Source organism: Austrofundulus limnaeus, unplaced genomic scaffold (assembly GCF_001266775.1).
Source record: "Austrofundulus limnaeus strain Quisiro unplaced genomic scaffold, Austrofundulus_limnaeus-1.0 Scaffold261, whole genome shotgun sequence".
Classification (NCBI taxonomy): domain Eukaryota; kingdom Metazoa; phylum Chordata; class Actinopteri; order Cyprinodontiformes; family Rivulidae; genus Austrofundulus; species Austrofundulus limnaeus.
In genome coordinates this window covers 567668-585863 of record NW_013952663.1, presented here as the reverse complement: position 1 = coordinate 585863, position 18196 = coordinate 567668, and the positions used below count along the sequence as shown (strand labels likewise).

Here is an 18196-nt window from a genome sequence, read left to right as displayed (position 1 = left end):
TTTGCTGCGATGTATCCATGTGCTGTCTTGTCTGAAAAACACAGAAAACATTCTGTGATTAAAATATTTTGCATTAAACACTCATTTTTTCTATTTTTTTAATATCTATTTGGAGTTTTTTTTCCCATCTCATTCCTCCTGAGAGCCTATACCTCCTGAGGTGAAGCTCATGTATTTCTGATTGTTCACAGTCTCTTTGGAGTCGTAGAACTTCAGCACATCCAGCACCGCCTGCGGGTTCTTCTTCTGCTCCAGCTTGGTGATGTTCGATGTTTGCAGCAGCCGCGCCCACTGCTCCGGGATTCCCTGGACAAACAGAGACGAGTGGTTCGTTTGACGAGGAAATGTAATTTGAGAGGTAATAATCCGGTTCGGCCTTGMGGAGCAAGTGTTCAGTTTCGCTTCTGGACGTACAGTAAAAGTTTCGGATGCGGCACGGTGACCGGTGAAGCTGAAAACGTCCCTTTTAATCCTTAACATCCTGTATTAAAATATCAGGTGGTATAACACGTTCAAAACTACATTTTCTGAGCTACTAGCCCTGACTTCCTTTTTTCACTCTCAAGACTAAAAATGTAAGAAAGGTTTCTGATATTTTAGATCATGTCTTACTCTTGTCACATACTGTATGAACAGTTAACAGTTTTCTTTCATGTCGCTACACATTTTACAATTAAATGCTGATAAAAGACAAAAAGAATCAGTGCCAGCAGGGAAAACAAGWATGATTGGATTGTGATCCAGGGACAGATTCTCTGTAATTTACTCAGTTCGCTCAGAAAACTGAGAAATAAGCTAAAGCAAAGTGCTGTTTTGAAAAAGTGGAACTWTGTTTGGTGCCAATATGTGGCTTTTACAAATGAACAAGGAACTATTTGCCACTGATGTCATTCACGGCACAGGCTGATCATTTGAAAGTCAAATTTCCCACAAGCACATAATCCTTCAGGTAAAGTTGCTTTTATATGAAGCTGAAAATGTAACTGGAATTTCATAAACCATAACAAAATAAATAAATGAAAATTAGAAATAATACAAAAGTATTGTCAGAGTTTTTGAGGTTAAATAGTTTTGCCCCACTGTTTCAACATAGGTTGTGTTTTATTTCTTTTTTTTTTTTTGGTCCTGATGCATCTCAGTAATCCAGGTAAAAAATCAAAAAGAAAAAAAGTTGTATAGGTCCTCTGGACGGGTTCTTCTCTAATGAAATGTTTCGTCTCTCCTCCAAGAGACTTCTTCAGTCTGAGMGTTTCAGGCAAAATTCAGGCTTTTAAGCCCTGCCTCCATGTGACTGATACTCACATCACATGGCTATCATTGATACCTAATTAACACCTATTGTTAACGGGGGGAAGTGATACTGGCAATAGCCGCACTGTAGGAGGGGGACAACTGAAAACGGAGGCCTCCACCTCTGTTTAATGATGGACGGTCTTTCTTCACAAAAATGGCTTAACGATAGCCATGTGATGTGAGTATCAGTCACATGGAGGCAGTGCTTAAAAGCCTGAATTTTGCCTAAAACTCTCAGACTGAAGAAGTCTCTTGGAGGAGAGACGAAACGTTTCATTAGAGAAGAACCCGTCCAGAAGACCTATACAATTTTTTTCTTTTTGTTTTTTTTATTTCTTTTTTTTATTTGCCTAATAATATCACGTCACTTACTACTAGATATATACATGAAGAGTAAAACCATTCTGCAAACACTATAAATTGGAAACCTGCAGTAAAACACTCCTACACTAGAGATGGGTGATTCTATTTGTTTTGTTATTAATCCGAGTAAATTCAGGACTAGTAAAAATGATTTCGACACCGATATTTGTTATGTTCATCGAATAATTATGTGATTTTGTCTTTAGTTACTTGATTATGATAAAACACAGGACAAAGATTTTAGGCAACAAAAATGTTTGAAATAATTCTCTTACTACTTTTTTACACAAAACTGTTTAAAAAAACTGCAAAATAAGAAAAAAAAATCAGCAACAATGTAACAAAAATCTAAATATAAAAATGTCAATAACACAACAACAAAAAAAAGTCCATTGCACACGGGCATGATGTAGAGGACTAATGACTAAAGTCAATGATACAAATAAAGTGTGAACAAAATAATCACATCACACTATTATCGAACTGATACTCATCTTGTGATCAATACTATCAATACTGAGATCAATACGCCCAMCCCTAACCTATWCTATAATAATTAAATACAATTTAGTCAGTAATGTTTTGAGTATTTCATAAAGCAGTTCTGTGAAGAGGTCACCTGCTGTAGACAGATCTGTGAATGRCTTCAGTTTGGAGAGTTTTTATTCTGACTGAATTCATGAGCTAACAGCCAGCTCATCCAACTAGTCAAATTAAACTCTTCAATCTCAGGTTGTTCAAAGAGCTATTGACAGTATWGACAGGAGGTAAAATAAGAATTATTCACAATCTTTCCACAGAGCTTTACTTTTAAAGACTTGAACTATTGCTTTAAAATACAACCCCGATTCCAGTGAAGTTGGGACATAACATAAAGCATAAATAAAAACATAAAACTGTGATTTGAAAATCATTTTCAACCAATATTGAGCTGAATACACCACAAAGACAAGATATTTAATGTTCAAATAAATAAACATTTGAATATAGGTAGAAAAGGATTTGCAAATAACCATTTTCTGTTTTTATTTATGTTTTACACAACTTCTTTGGAATTGGGGTTGTATAGAATAATGAATCATAACCATAAAGCTGATTAAAGAAGTTACAATGACGCTTACAATCAACTTAATATTCTTGGTAAAAATTTAAGTTAACATATAAGCAATGTGGAGAGAATACAACATTAGATTATTGCTGCAGAAGCTTATTTTAAAAATCTAATGCTACTTTCAGAAGGGAAGAGAATTTTAGGAGCTCATCAGTTCTGATGAATGTACCTGAATGTTAAATGAAAGGGATACTTACTGTGAATTCTCCCGTTACAGCATCAAAGCCAACATGAATGGTGTGTTCAAAGTCTGAGGGGAGGGATATCTCAGGACGTTCCTTCTCCTTCTTTTTGTTTGCTACAGGGGGACGTGGAAAATAAAGCATTAATGGGTCATTTCTGATGTTTTTAAATGACAGAAACAGGTGCAACTAGGCATCAGTGCGGTGGGTGGGGGGTACTGTGAGGGACGAGAAAGATACTCACTTTTGTCTCCCCCGGGGAAGATGGAACGCAGGCGGGCTTTCTTGTTTTTCTCTTCAGGAGCCATTGGAAGCGGTTTGGAGGCGTGATTCAGTGATGAAGAGTCTCGGGAACTACTGTTCATTCTCAAGGGCGGGGCCGGTGGTTTTTCTTCAATATCAACACTATCAGACATGTTTAGTAGCACTCACAAGGTCCTGAAGGGAAACAATAAGAGTCAAAAAAACAAAGTTTAGTGTAAATTAAGTACTGCATGTGTACTGAAAAGTGTCAAAGATGTAGCATCAGTGGACTAGATTAAGAGTTCACATATTTTGATGATGGGTTATGTAAAAAGCTTATAAATAATTAACATCTTACCTGTTGTATAGGACTTTTTGAGCAMATTTTGTTTGGAGAAATACAGTTTAATTCTGACTGAACTGAAAGTCAAAGCAAAGTGAATTACTGCCATTTTAAATCAACTCAAAAAATAAATAATAATAATAATAATAATAATAATAATAATAATAATCAATAATAATTCACTGCAGTTCATCTGAATGTTACTTTATAAACATTACACTGCCATCAATATCACATTATATAGTTAATTTCATTAATTTATTTAACTACATGTGCAAATAGCAGCAGCAGCTAGCGGTAGAACTACCAGTGCACACTGGCAGTGTATCATATGAAACTGATGGCAGTGTAAACATTCATAAATAAAATGCACGTGAACTGCTATTAAAGTTTTGAGATTAGAATTGATTTTTTAGATGGCAGTGATTAACTTTGTTCTCATCCTTGCCTGAATAAGTSTTGACTTTTCGTTTGGTCTGAATTAAACTGTTTCTCCAAACTAAGGTTGTTCACAGATCTATCTATAACAGGTAAGATAGCAACTGTTAAGAAGCTTTCTACATAACCACACCTCAAAAGGTCTAAACTATCATTTTTAACAGAAAAACTGATCTTGTGTTTATTTTTTTATAAATGTCAAAATCAGCTATAAGCAACTATTCCCTCCTTATCTACCATTTAATCCATGTTTTAAAAGGTTGCCTTGTTCATTTAAGTGAAGACGATGGGGTAATGAGATAAAGCTGAGATTTTTATGTTTGTAAAGTTAGAACAAACATTTTTCTATTGTCACATGATCCATCTGTACGTTTTTCCTCATGTAAAATAATAATTCTTGTTTCACTGGCTGCTGAACTGAAAGATTCTGAAAAATAAGCCAACATTTTTTTCTTTTACCACCATGTCACGCGAGTTGGGGGTGGAATCTGAAACTTTACTGGAGCACATATCCAGCGGATCTGCTCAGCTGTAAACCAGTAACCCGGACATGACTCTAAGAGAATCTGGCACGAGGAAACACTTCTATCACTCTCATCTTCCCAGCCCACTAYCATGTCAGACTCCTTCACTGCCTCGCCCCGAGACCAAGCCCATCATGTGATATGAAGCACAGCCAGTGCAGAAAGCGGGACATTTAGGCTRCCCCCTTTAGTGGAGACCTACATTAGCGAACAAAGACACTCTCCTCGGCTCTTAAACACCACCTCTGATAAAMCCGGCTTCACAGTGGCCTTCAGGACTTTAGAAAGCTATCTGCCTCACAAGACAAAAAACCGATAGCTGCATTTGATAGTTTGCAAATTCCCAAAAGAGCTGGTTTTGAATATARGAATGAAACTAGTGGAAAGACGTAACATGATACGAAGCCATAAAATCATCAGATATGTTTCCAACTGCAGCAACATTACACAAAACTTTTTTTCATCTCCTGAACTCCACTCTTAAAAAGACACCAGAAATGTGTCATTTCTTCATAAACCGGTTGAAGTGGAACAAAAGAACAAACACTGAAGCATTTCTTTCTTTTTCAGAACTATGACTCTGCTGTCTGATAAAACGTGGAAAAAACTGGACATTTATTTACCCCAACACCAGGGAAAGTTAGAGCCTTATTTCTTAACTGGGATGACTTTCTATTTTTTCAGGTTTACTTTGCTTGAATAATAAAATGAATGTGCATTAATGTCAAATCAGGCAAATCTGAATGCTATCTTCTTTTATGCAAGTCCAAAACATGTAATTTCAACAAGATTATTAGTCAAAAAGTATGTATCTATTTTTGTGTGTAAAGATGTTTTTTTAAGAATTGCAATACTCTTTTATTAGTGATGTGTAAAGGGCTATGCTGTGAAAATACTTTTTATTAATTACTGACAGCAATGATGAGGATGATGATGTACTTTATTTACAGACTCATGGTCCATAATACTTAAAAAACATTAAAAAACACACTACAAAACATTAACGGCACCAATGGTAGCATAAATCTATAATTAGGATGTAAATATTCCCAATAACTTCAGAGCTAATTTTAATACTTTGCTGAATCTAAACTGAAATTAAGACCAAAAAATAAATACTTTAAGTAAAAACAAAAAAGGTGGCAACAATGACAAGTAGAACATGATACAAATTAAAATAAGAAAAATCATTCTAGCAGCTTTTTAATTGAATCTCCAGGAAATCCTCTGAATCACCATTTCTCAAAACCAACTTGTGCAACAAGTGACTCACGCCGGACAGCTCGACAAACAAAAGTTACATTTTTTTATCTTAATTGGCTCCAAGAAATAACCTGAAAAAACAAACAGCTAATTTTATGGTTCAACTCTATTTTTACAGTTATCTGAGATCTAATGAGATATTCTGGGGGATGTTTTGTGTTGGTGGTTTCCAGCATGTTGGGTGATTTCCAAGATAAGAGCGGAAAACAGGTTCTTTCAGGTTGTTTGGGTGTGCCACAAAAAACTGCAAAACTCTGCTGTTTATAAAAGAATTTTCACAATGTCGACTCACGCAGCAAACAGAGAACAAAACCATCAAGACAATGAGGGAAGCATAAAGAGATGTTCTGTTTCCCATCACAATGAGCCCTGTTTAACATAAAACAAGTCACTTTTCTATGTGAATGGACAATAATAATAAAATACAGTAGTAAATGTATTATTTTTAGATACTACATAAYGTTAGTTTTACAAGTATTCTATAATATCCTGTTTAAATATGTAAATAAACTGTGACCTAGAATTCTGGGGTTTTAATTTACATAGATTTCCAGGTCAGATATCTGAACACCAGATGAAAATAGTTTCCAATTTCCTTTTACATTTTGTTGTTGAATATTTTTACACAGAATACATCCATTATTTCTGTTTTTATTTTCATGATTATTGTTTTTTTATTGGTTGATTTTAGCTGATTTCCTTTTCTTATTTTTATGACCAGTTAAAATTAAGGTTTAATATTAATTTACCTTAAATTAATACCAAAACAGCAACTCCCTCTATATGTGGATTAGTACTTGTTCTTACTTGCCCTACAGCTGACTGAAGGCTCACTATAAATGCAATTGTAAAGTTTTCCATATTTTCAGCATGTTATTTTATAAAATGAACTTTTCTTATCCAAAAAGTTTGATATAAACAAGTTTTTCCTGTCAACTTTGTTTTTTAGTTAGTAAAATATTCTACTTCCTTTGGGATCAATCGGTGTTGTGCTAAAAAAAGCACACACCCCATGATAGTTACCCCTCTGCACCCCACTGACAAAAGAGCAGCGTCAACTGTACAACACTTTGCTGCCCACAGATTTGCCTGACTGTTAATTGGCTTCGTGTGCTCACATGTGGCTAACACAGCTGATTAAAAGAAATGTCAAAAACAGCCTAATTACTGAGGCAGCTGATCAATCTGTGTCTATCTGATAGATATATTCAAAAGAATGCAAAGGGAAAGGCAAAAAAAGGCAATCACAGACAAATTTGTTAAGAAATTATAGTTGTGACTGAAGCAACAAATACAGACTTTCTACATGTTTTTGTTTTCTGATTGTGCCTTTTTTTAAAAAAAACTTCATGGCAAAATAATATACATACAAGAATGAATGATAGCTAATACATTTTGGTCATTTTGACATTAGCAGCTGAGTAACAAAAAATGATGAAGTAAATCCTCATCTATACAACAAGTTTTAACTGGTGTATGACTGTTTTGCTAAACACCTGCCCGCTGGCTGCTGACGACGCTGTTTTGGGGTCCAATGGCTAAAACCAGCAGATATGTGAAGACCCAGACATTACTGATTCTTTACCCATGTAAAAACACTGACCTATTTAAGGTGCAGACTGACAGAGAGGCGAGCACTCAGTGAGCACTCTGTCCCAAAAACAAGCAGCTTCTCTTTCTGAACCACACATAGGCCGGTCTGTGAATATTACACATCAAATGTGCTCCTTGTGCACCAAAAAGCAGTCATTCTTTAGAGACTAGTTTAACTTTTACGGCATCAACGGCATAAAACAGCATTTACAGCTCACTTTACACTATTACGTTTTACAATATGGTACTTTTTTTTTAAATGACACCTCCTAAGAACAATTTGGCATACTTTGGAAAAGTCTGAGGTTCTGACTTCGTTACAGGAAAGTGTCAAAAAATGTAAAAAAAAAACCCACCACAGACATCACTGTGAATGTTTTCACGTTTCTCTTCCATAAAATATTAAAGTATTCACGAGGAGCAGGCATTTTCTCTGCTCTTTCAAACATTAATGCTGATTTTGAATGGTTAAAACCAGAAGAGGCTCTAATCTTGAACCCCTGGCAGCCCAGTAATGGCCCCTGCAGCGAGGGGGGAGGGCTCCACCAGCTTGCCTCTGATTAGGACACACACTCTGTTTGGCTTGGCTTTAGCTTTGGCCGTGCTTCTTTGAAGGAAGCTGATAACTTGGATAGGACGGACAGTTCGTGGACATCCAAAGCATAAGGAAGGAGGGATACTCCGCTGCTGCAATTTTTAATGCTATCTTCTTTTTAATCTTAATAATATTCGAACAACTCTCTATGGTCACTGCTGATATTTTAATAAACACTGAGTTAGAAAAAAAATGAGTTTACCTACAGCAAACACACTCAAATTCAAAGCAAATCTAAAAGAACAAACAGAGAATAAAACCAAACGAGTCTGAACAGACATCAACACGGTGCTCTCATGTTTGGCCTCTCAAGGTCAGAATAAAACCCCCAGAGTTACACAATTTAATTTTAAATACAGGCTGTGGTAGGAGGAGTCTGCAGCTCAATTCTATCAAAGGGAGGGGCGTCCTTTTTAAAGACAAAAGACAAAAGTTTGTAGTCATAAAATCAACACATCTGTTTTAACTGGAGAGAGTCCCAATTCTACCCCTTACCACTTGGCTCACCCCTACTGTGTATCTTCAGCTTATTCCTAAATGGACCAATCTATCCTTTCAAAGTGAGATGTTTCATAGGTGCAGTTCAAATGAGTTGTGCTAGCAAATGTAACTTCAAATTTAAAGTATTCCTAAATATTAGTGTTATATTTTTAGATAAACTGAATTGCTGAAATGCAATGGAATATCAACCTAATGAAGGGGTGTCCCATTTCAAAGTGAAGTGTTGTAACCACACACTGTGTTTAACAGTCAACATAAACATAACGACAGAAACTCGATTCCTGTCTTGAAAAAAAAAATCTGTCATCAGTTTCTATTTAATGAGTCTCAATCCCTGTAGTTTGTTTCACATTTTGTAAAACAGATGCCAATATCTGGGTAATAAAACACACATCAACTTTTCCTCATCTATTAGCAACATGAGGAAAGAAATGTGAACAAATTCACTCTAAATTTAATCATTACATTATTCAGGCATGAGTGAAGCTTTATAACATAAATTACTGTTTTTCTTCTATATAATAAAATCATTATTTTTTTTCTTTTAAAATATTTTTTTCTATTATGTATTTTACAGGCATATTTCATTTTTATACCACAATCAAGGAACTATGTTACCTTCTGTTATGAAAACGCTGTATATATCAAAAAGAAATTAGTCTGTTATAGTTATCTAAACGCCTTGAAATTGGCCTCTGTCTCTTTAAGAACCTCCTACTGTTTTGGACACTCCCACTTCAGCTCATCTTCACAACACTTCCTGCCATTTACAGCCTTTTGTAGGAGTGTTGTATTTTGTTGTAAAAAAAAAGAAGCAATGTTATACAATTTTGGTTTTTGAAAATGGTTTTTGATGAGGGAATGGCATTATAACAACACATTAACTAAAAGAAAAAACATCGATATTGCATAAAATACACCCTCTTTAACACTAATTATGTATTTCATTACAACAAACAAAACAGACCAAATTTAAAAACATTAGTTTATTCATTCTATATTTTTAGAAAATCCAATAGCTTTGGGGAATACTTGTGGGCATCTTTTGATGGAGTTGGTCTAAAAGCCTTATACCCACTAATAATGTGCCAACTAGAGCATGATTACAATATCAGAGTCAAACTAAAGCAATAACTGCTCTTCACACACAAGCTTCTTCAGACACTGAATTGGCTGATGATACACAGTAAGGATAAGACTGTTTGTCCAACGCAAAACCAAATAAAGTTTTTTTTTATTATTATGACTGATTTTATTTTACTCTCAGCATCTGGACATAAATATTTGAGTAATGACTAGTTAGATGATTTATTATTATTATTATTATTATTATTATTATTATTATTTTTCCTTACATCTATTTTACACTGTATTTATTCTGTTTGATGACAAATTATAACAAACATGCTGTCATAATCTATATTTTAGGTGGTTTTTTGAGGATTATGGAGGTTTTCTTTTCATTATTATGTTTACTTTTTGTTCTTGTGTTTGTTTCAGATTTTTGATGTTGAGTTTCTGTTTCCCTGAGTTCCTCTTTTTTTATTTCAGCTTTCTCACCTGCTCCTTGTTTCTTATTGGTACCAGCTGCAGCCCATTTCCTCATCAGTCCCAGTTCATTTATACATTTTGGCCTGAGCCAGCTGTCCTCAAATGTGCTTCAGGTTCTACTCTGTGTCTCCTTGACTTTCACTTATTGATTTGCATTCCTGCTTCCACGACAGCTTTTTCTTTATTATCTTGTATTAAATTAATAAACTTTATATTGTTATTGAGATCTTAGTCTGCATTCTTGGGTCCAAGTTCATGCAGAAATAAACAAATATATCAGGAAGTTACTTCCTTTCGTAGCATTGATAATAATTAAAACTTCTGTCAAGAATTAAAATCAGTGTTAAATACATTTTTAGTAATAAATGAACAGGATAGCCATAACTAAAATTCATTTAATTTAATTTAGATGAACGTATGATACATTTAGTTTAAGACTATTTATTGATCTTGTCTATGACTAACTAAGTAACACAACACTAATGAGATTGGTAAAGCTCAATGATATTAACCTGCATTAATGTCTCATCAGCAGTTAATTGCTCTTTCAAATTCAAATGATTCAGTAGGCTGAACACACCGAGTCCCCCTTGGTTGACTGAGCTTCTATTGCACTTCAGCTAACAGTCTGCGTTATAATATTCCCCACACCCAAAACCAAGCAGAAAATCCAAGTCAGTCTACATTTAAGACTTATTTAATCTTCATAGCCTGAACTCCACAGTGGCTCTCATTTTACCAGGCATGATCCGTTCCTTAACCCTCCTGCTGGCGAGGCTCAAGAGCTTCCTCTGTCATTTAATATTTAGTTCTGGCAAACAGGGCTGCTGTTTGATGCACAATTACGCACTAACACGCACAAACAAACTCTCTTCTTAGATTCAGATTTTTGAATGAACAAGCAGAAAAGGCTCAGTGACTTTATTTAAAATGTACGAAGTGAGTCAATTGGTTATGGTTAAAGATGACAAAACTCTTGCTGTTCCGATCATAGACTATTGATTGACTTCTGACGTGTACCTGGAAGTCTGAGCCGGAACATAAATGGCCTTCTCTGTGGGCCCCTGCAGAAGCGAACAGATGTAAATAAATAAATAAATAAATAAATAAATAAATAAACAAACAAACATGTCCCTGTACATCCCTGTCCCTTAGGATTTGGTTTAATTCAAATCTTCTCAGCAGGTAGTTTAATCATTTAGGCTTTCCTTGTCTAATGTAGACAATTTATCAGCAGTACAGCATCACCTAATCCACTCTCAAAAATGTTTGACAGTGTTTCAAATGTTTTCAATAATTTACAGTTGTACTTTACTAATATTGAGTCCTGCTTTCCAAGAAGAAATACTAAATCCTTTTTTGGTCATACTACAACACTTTCTTTGTAGCTCCTGTCTTTAGAGCTCTTTTTTCTTCATCCCTATTTTTAGCAACATGTGAGACATCCAACTTCATTCCTCGCTTCTCTTTCACCAGGCATGTGTCTTTTGAAATCCTACACACAAATGACACTGAATAACCCTTTAACTGTGTTACTATTGTATGAAGAAATCCTACAGTACTCCAAATCTTACAGCTCACAGTGTACACTGAGCTTACACATTCAAATTATGACCCAATTCTTAATTTTCTCCCCCCCTAATTTATTATTCTCATCTGCATTATGTCTATAAATGGTTAAAATCTCAGCTTTTAGGCACAGGCTTTTCAGGAAGCATGCTGTGAATGAATCCAGGTTAGACAAACACAACTCTGAGTGATGTTAAGAAAACAGCTGGACTCACTCAGTTCTTACTTCACTTGTTAGTTGCATAAATCCAAAAAACTACACAGCTGTTTTACTTCAGAAGTTTTACATTTTTAGGTGTTAACTGTAAGAACTGTGGCTAATATTAAATGCTGGTTATAATTTGTATGCATACAAATAATCCAGATTTCCTTGCAGATGTAAAACACAAAACAACTTACCGTACTTTTAGGTTTAAGCAAAGTAAGGAAATGCTTTACTTTTTAACTTGTTTTAACTTGTCACTTTTAAGGTACAGTGAATAATGCATGATTTGAAGTGAACTTAGGGGGCATTAAAATTATTGGGTTCAAATACAATAAAAACTGTTGTAATGTCTTTCACTGAATGAAAGCCAGCTTCCAGCGTGTGAATGATCAGACAGATATACTTCTTTTAATTTTGATCAAAGTATCTTAAGCAAGTTAAGCCACATCTTATAGTAAAAAAAGTTAAATTGCTTTCAACTCAATTGTAGTTTTGGTGGTACAGTAAATATATATTTCAAATTTAATGAGGAATAAGTGCTCATGCTTCAGAGCCAGCTGGAGACAGTGAGGGGAGTGGATTTCCTCCTGCCATGCCAGCTGGTGCACCTGTTTATGGTCCAGTTGAAAGGTTTAAAACAGGCATGGCAGTGGATCAGACGATGAATGGAAACAGCGTGCAGATCTTGTAAAGTCATTTCATTGTAGCAAGTGAATCAACTCAATGGCTGCACCTCGATGCAGAGAAAGGTGTGCTGACAGTTACCTATGATCTTCAGACTTTAAATACATGATTTTTCTCTTTCTATCTGCTGACAAAACCTAAATGATAAGACCATAACTGGAACAACTGGCTGCGTGAACACCTTGTCACAGGGCATGAACATCTTTAAAATATAAATTTATATTAAAAAATCGATCTATCCGCTCTGGTGTGGCGGGTGCCGGCGGGGCTGGGGGTTTACTGCGTGTGGTCATTAGAGAGACTCTCCCGGTTCTCCCCTATGGTCTGATCTGGGGAGTGGGTGGGCGGATCTTTCCGTGCAGGTGCCTCTGGGGGCTCTGCGCTCGGGATCCCTCTTGGGTCCTTGGGCTCTGGTCTTCCCTGTGTCTGCCTCGTGTCTTAGGGGTTGAGTCTTTGGTCCTCCACAGTCACTATTAAATATTCCATTGGAGAAATCTTGTATATACACGCATGTTCACAACCGCTCACAAACAACTGTTCTGATCCGGGGGGGTTCTGACTGGTCACTGAGTGTGTATATATGTCTGTGTGTATACCTGTATATCTACAGTATGCATAAATGTATGCATGTGCATATATCTATATATATGTATGAGTATATACAGTATATACTGTATATATGTATGTATGCATGCTTTACAGAGAAATTATAATTAATTTTATTGTTATATGGATATGTATTTTGTTGCTATGTTTTCTTGTATCTATTTATTTTCTGGTGAGCGGACAGATGTTGGGTGTGTTGCCTTGTGTGTTCTTGGTGTATATTTGATATATTTCTAATCTCTATTTCAATCTTTCTAATTGCATTTCCTCTTTTTCCCCCTTTTCCTATTTCCTCTTTTAAATTTAAAATATATATATAATATAAATCTATTAATTTTTTGTAAAATGTGAACGAAACGTTAGCCATGATGCTTTCACACTCTTTCAGTCTAACCTCCAAATGTGCAGGATTTGAATCTGAAAATAAGGGCAAAGTTGACTCAGCAGGTCATCTGCAATCTTTTCACTTTCTGAAATTCTTCCTACTTACTGACCTTCAACATTTTCCATCCTTACCTTCACACTCCCTCCTGCATCTCTCTGGAAACTCCTGACTAAGAAAACCTCCTTAATCTCTGGACCCACATCCTCCTCCGCAAGATTTCATCCTTTTATTTTCCCACCTAAAAGGTACATTCATCTAGAATGAACATCTCACTGTGAAGGCTTTAACACAACCTTGACTTCTCACAAGAGATTTCATGAAGCAGTGCAACTTTAAAGAACTATCAATATTTGCGGCTTGGACAGGCGATGGATGATCATACAGTCAAACATGCCAGTAAGTAGCGACAGACATCAAGTAGGGAGATTACAGAGGGAGCTGTGTCAATGTGTCAGTGTGTAAGTGTTTCCTCTGTCTCCCTTCATCCATCTCTCTTGCTTACTCCCCCCCCCCCTCCTCTTTCTGAGACAAAATGGCCAGATGGCTTCCAATCCTACATGCTAATCCACCAACACAGAGACTGTAGCTCGGAGACACCTACCGCAAGACTGCTGCGACCTTAAACACACGCCACACATGGGGCCACTGCGCATGAACTGCTAGCACGAGCTCCAAAGTCCACCACAACAATGGAAGCATAACTCAGCCAGGCTGAGCCTTCAACAGATGGAGGTTTCCTTCTTTGTGTTTTGTGTGTCCAACTATCAGATTTCAGGCAGTGCTGGTTAGCAGGCTACCGGCCAGGATGAGGCTCTGCTGCTTTTGTTAGGTGAGGTAAGAGAAGCCGCATGTGTTGGGTTTCACTGACGAGTGGAAAACATAGGAAGGCCTGGAACAGCACGCTAATACTCATGGAGACGATCAGACTGGCACAATGGGGGGAAAAAAGTTTCACATTGTTCCAGTGTACTAATTAGGTACACGTTTTCTCTGATTTGTGCTGACAAATTTGATACAGCATCCTTCATTATTGTTCCGCGGGTCCAGTGGAAGTAAATACTGTACATCCCAGAACAACTAGTAACTTTAAGTGAGTAGATAAAAAAGAAAGTACCGCAGGTTCCACATTACCTTTCAAATAAAGCGCATGAAATAATTTAAATATATTTTTTTCTTGAAGTATGAACAAACATAACAGAGTAAACAATTATTCTTCAGTGATAAATTAGAAGTTCATTTTCTATGTGCTCCTCTTACGTTTCAAATAAACTTTGTTCTTTCAAAAAATATATATACATATATGAATTTATTACATAGACATGAGTTAAACAGTCTGAAACAGCATTTGCATGAAAAGCCAAACCCCAATGAACAGCCTAGCACAGTTTACACAACAAACAATATGGCTTTTGTTTTAGTTACACAGAATAAGCACGAGGCGAGTCAGGTTTTTAATATTCTGTGTTCCTTCAAAGCTCATGAGAGGCACATTTGATCCACACAACTACAACACTGTTCATATATACACGACAGTCATCAACACAAAGATGCAAAACACTTGAATACTAAATGCCCATGTGATAAATGTTTATGGATGTAGGTGTGATGAACATATGTGGCATATGGAGCAGAAGTGTGAAGCTTAGCAGAATGACAGCGACTGAGACTGACTATTCTGATTATCCAGCACCGGTTTCACAGACCCACTAAACAGCAGGAAAGCTTAAGCATTGAATACTTCTGCTCTCATGGTGTATCACAACTCCTCAGAGCGACTGTTTGTCTGCCATCTGATTGTGACACTGCATTAGATTACTGCTGTAACCATGGTTTCCTTTCTGTCAAGCTCAGCTGGGTAATAAGTTGCACTGAAACTGAAGATTTAAGGCATTCAGTATATTTATGATTGTAAAATTGTCATGTTAGATTGACTGGATATGTCAAGACTGATTTTATATATATATATATATATATATATATATATATATATATATATATATATATATATATATATATATATATATATATATATATATATATATATATATATATATATATAAAACTTGAAGGGCAAAGTGTCAGATGGTCTGACAGATAAATTGGTTTTAAATGGACAGGATCTCAACTCATCTGCATCGATACAACGGGCCGATGCTCAAAGGGAGCAGCACCTTCAATAACCCATCCCCCAGTTTCCTTCTACCATCATTTCTCTCTCCCTCAGTCACTGACATGACTCCCTAACATGTCTCCTTCACCGCAGACAACAGGTCTCCCATCAGGCCTCACTTCCACCAGGATGACTGCGCTTCCTGGGAGAGGATTCTCCCCACTCCCTCTCTGCTGGCGCTGACACAACAACTGCATTAAGCAAAGGCAAAAGAAGGGGGAGATTGGACAAAATCAGTCTGCACCGCAGTCAGTTCCTCCATCCTCCTCTAACCAATGATGGAAGAATCCGAGACCAGATCAGCTCAGCTTTCACTGAACCAGCCCCCACCCCCACTCTGATCCCCCAACGAAGTCAGGTGACCAGATGTTGTATAGCTCCCTGTCACTACAGCCGCCATGAAGCTTCTGCCCTCGACCGTGTTAAAGCTGGGGCATTAAGAAGCGTCTCTTCCCAATCTGAGGAGGACATACGTGAGGCGGTGCAGATAACAAAAGAACATCCATCAGCATATTAAACATCCATCACACCCCCCACCCATCCAGAGCATCTCAACCATCCAGCGACTCCGGCTTTGCAGCCCCAAAATAGTGTTGCTTCTTTTTGGTATCAGTGTTACCTCTGCAGCTGCTGCATTTCTCCAGAGCTGCCCCACACACACACACACACACACACACACACACACACACACACACACATACGCTCACACACACAAGGCTCGTACAAATGCCACCATTGATTCCAACAGCTCCCCATCAATAAGGCTGCTATTTGTGTGGCACAAGGGAGTGTATACAAGGATGATGTGATGCAGAGGATGGCATAGGATGATATAAACCACATCCAGCCCCCTCGGATGCAGGCATCCATTTCCATTTGGCCCTGAGAGATGGGATGGACTGCTGATGAAACAGCTGCCTCCTTTAGCAGGGCAGAATGCAGAGTACAGGAAGAAAAAGAAGGCTACAAAGCACCCCTACATACACAGCCTCTCCCCTCCTCCTTCTCTCCTCTGCCTCCCCCTTTCCCCATCCCTTATTACCTTACACAGAGAGGGATTTACCTGAAATATGTCTTCACATTCTCCTGCTTAGTGTTGCTCCGATGGGCCTGGAGTCCAGGTAGCTTCATTGTCAGCCGTACAGTCCTAGTGACGGTTTAAAGGCAGGACTGCCATTYTCTCGTCAGACCAGTTCCTGACCCTAAAAGCAAGCTTGTTCGGCAGGCTGGATGCTTCACTGGCTGCTCACTGTTCCCTAGCCCATGATGTCATCCGCCCTGCTTCCCTGGTTGGCTGAGGGGCTGAATATTAATGCAGGCAGCAGGTCCAGGGGAGGAGGCAGGCTACAGGCAGACACAGTTGGTTTTCTGTTTAACAGACCAAACCTGCAGAGTAGGAAGCAAGAGGGGAAAAGGCATTATGTGTGAAGCTGAGGAACGTATTTTATTTTATTTTTTACTGAACTGACTTCCTGATAAAACAAGTATGGTGGAGGCTGGTAAAATCTGACACAACTATTGCACATTTATTACCAACAGTGGAATTATTTTTATCGAAATTGTAAACAAAGGCTTTAAAGTATTCAGTTTTGTACAAGAATTCCCTTAAACATTTAGGAACTTGCATCGATATTGTARATGTATATGAAGGTAGTTTAATTTATCTTTAAATAGGAAGAAGTACTCATGTTTTGTGCTATTACTGTTACCATGTTATGAACTGAAATTGTATTTCAAGATTATCTGAAAACCCGAGGGTTTGTTGGAAAATTAAATGKTGAATATTTAATTTTGGGGAAAAAATACTAGTTTCTGGGTCTTAAAATGTTAATGTACGAGTAGAGTCACTACAGGTTTTATGGATTAAGGAACTCACTTTTTAGTTTTATGGATTAAGGAACTCACTTTTTACATCAAGTCATGTTTGGTTTTAGCTTTTTAATGTACAACTGGTACAAGGTGCATACTTGAAGCAGTGTTTCCATGAAAAAAATACAATAGTTCCCTAAATTATTGATCGTTWATTTACTCACCTATTTACCTGCCCTCTTTTTTTTTAACAAGATGTTGTTTAAACATTTGTTTTTACAAAATGCAAATGCTTTATTTAAGGCATATAAAAGGTGGCCTGGATTCAGAAGCAGGTGGAGACAAGAAACAAAATCCTCTCTGCGTTTGCCCTCATTTGCCTATGATGTCATCTTTTTCCTCTGTCTCACCTGTGATTGGCTGGTTGTACCAGCATCTGCTCAGTCTCATGGCTAAGGCTTCTAGCTCAAGGTGGAGGCCTATGAGGCTCCCTGAATCATGGCTGGTTGTCCTGACAACCCCTGTAATGTCGATTCCTTGCCGGAGAGGAATATGGCTGTTCTGTGACAGCGCTGACTCAAATGGAGAACGTACCGATTGCAAGATTACAACGTCCTTTATAATACGTTTGGTGGCCTTTTTTACTTTTTTAGAACTAACTACAATCATATCTTTTGAGAAACTCTGGAAAATTAGCTTTTAAATTCCCAAACAAAGAAAAAATGAAATATTATAACAATGTTTTCTCTAGATTTTCAGATATTTAAA

The 18196-nt window shown here is 37.0% G+C and overlaps 1 protein-coding gene across 2 annotated transcripts in view; it reads right to left on the bottom strand.

Annotated features, from left to right (window-relative positions):
• The window catches only part of LOC106526149 (serine/threonine-protein kinase PAK 3), a 41569-nt gene that overhangs the window by 14020 nt on the left and 9353 nt on the right, over nucleotides 1-18196 (bottom strand). The window contains exons 2-6 of one of the 2 annotated variants that reach the window (XM_014020656.1): nucleotides 16683-17005; nucleotides 3194-3387; nucleotides 2965-3065; nucleotides 153-306; nucleotides 1-31 (exon numbers count right to left, since the gene is read on the bottom strand). In XM_014020656.1, the coding sequence (XP_013876110.1) occupies nucleotides 1-31; nucleotides 153-306; nucleotides 2965-3065; nucleotides 3194-3365 (458 nt within the window). In that variant the 5' untranslated portion in view covers nucleotides 3366-3387; nucleotides 16683-17005. The remainder of the gene's footprint in view (nucleotides 32-152; nucleotides 307-2964; nucleotides 3066-3193; nucleotides 3388-16682; nucleotides 17006-18196) is intronic. The other variant, XM_014020655.1, reaches the window with a different exon arrangement.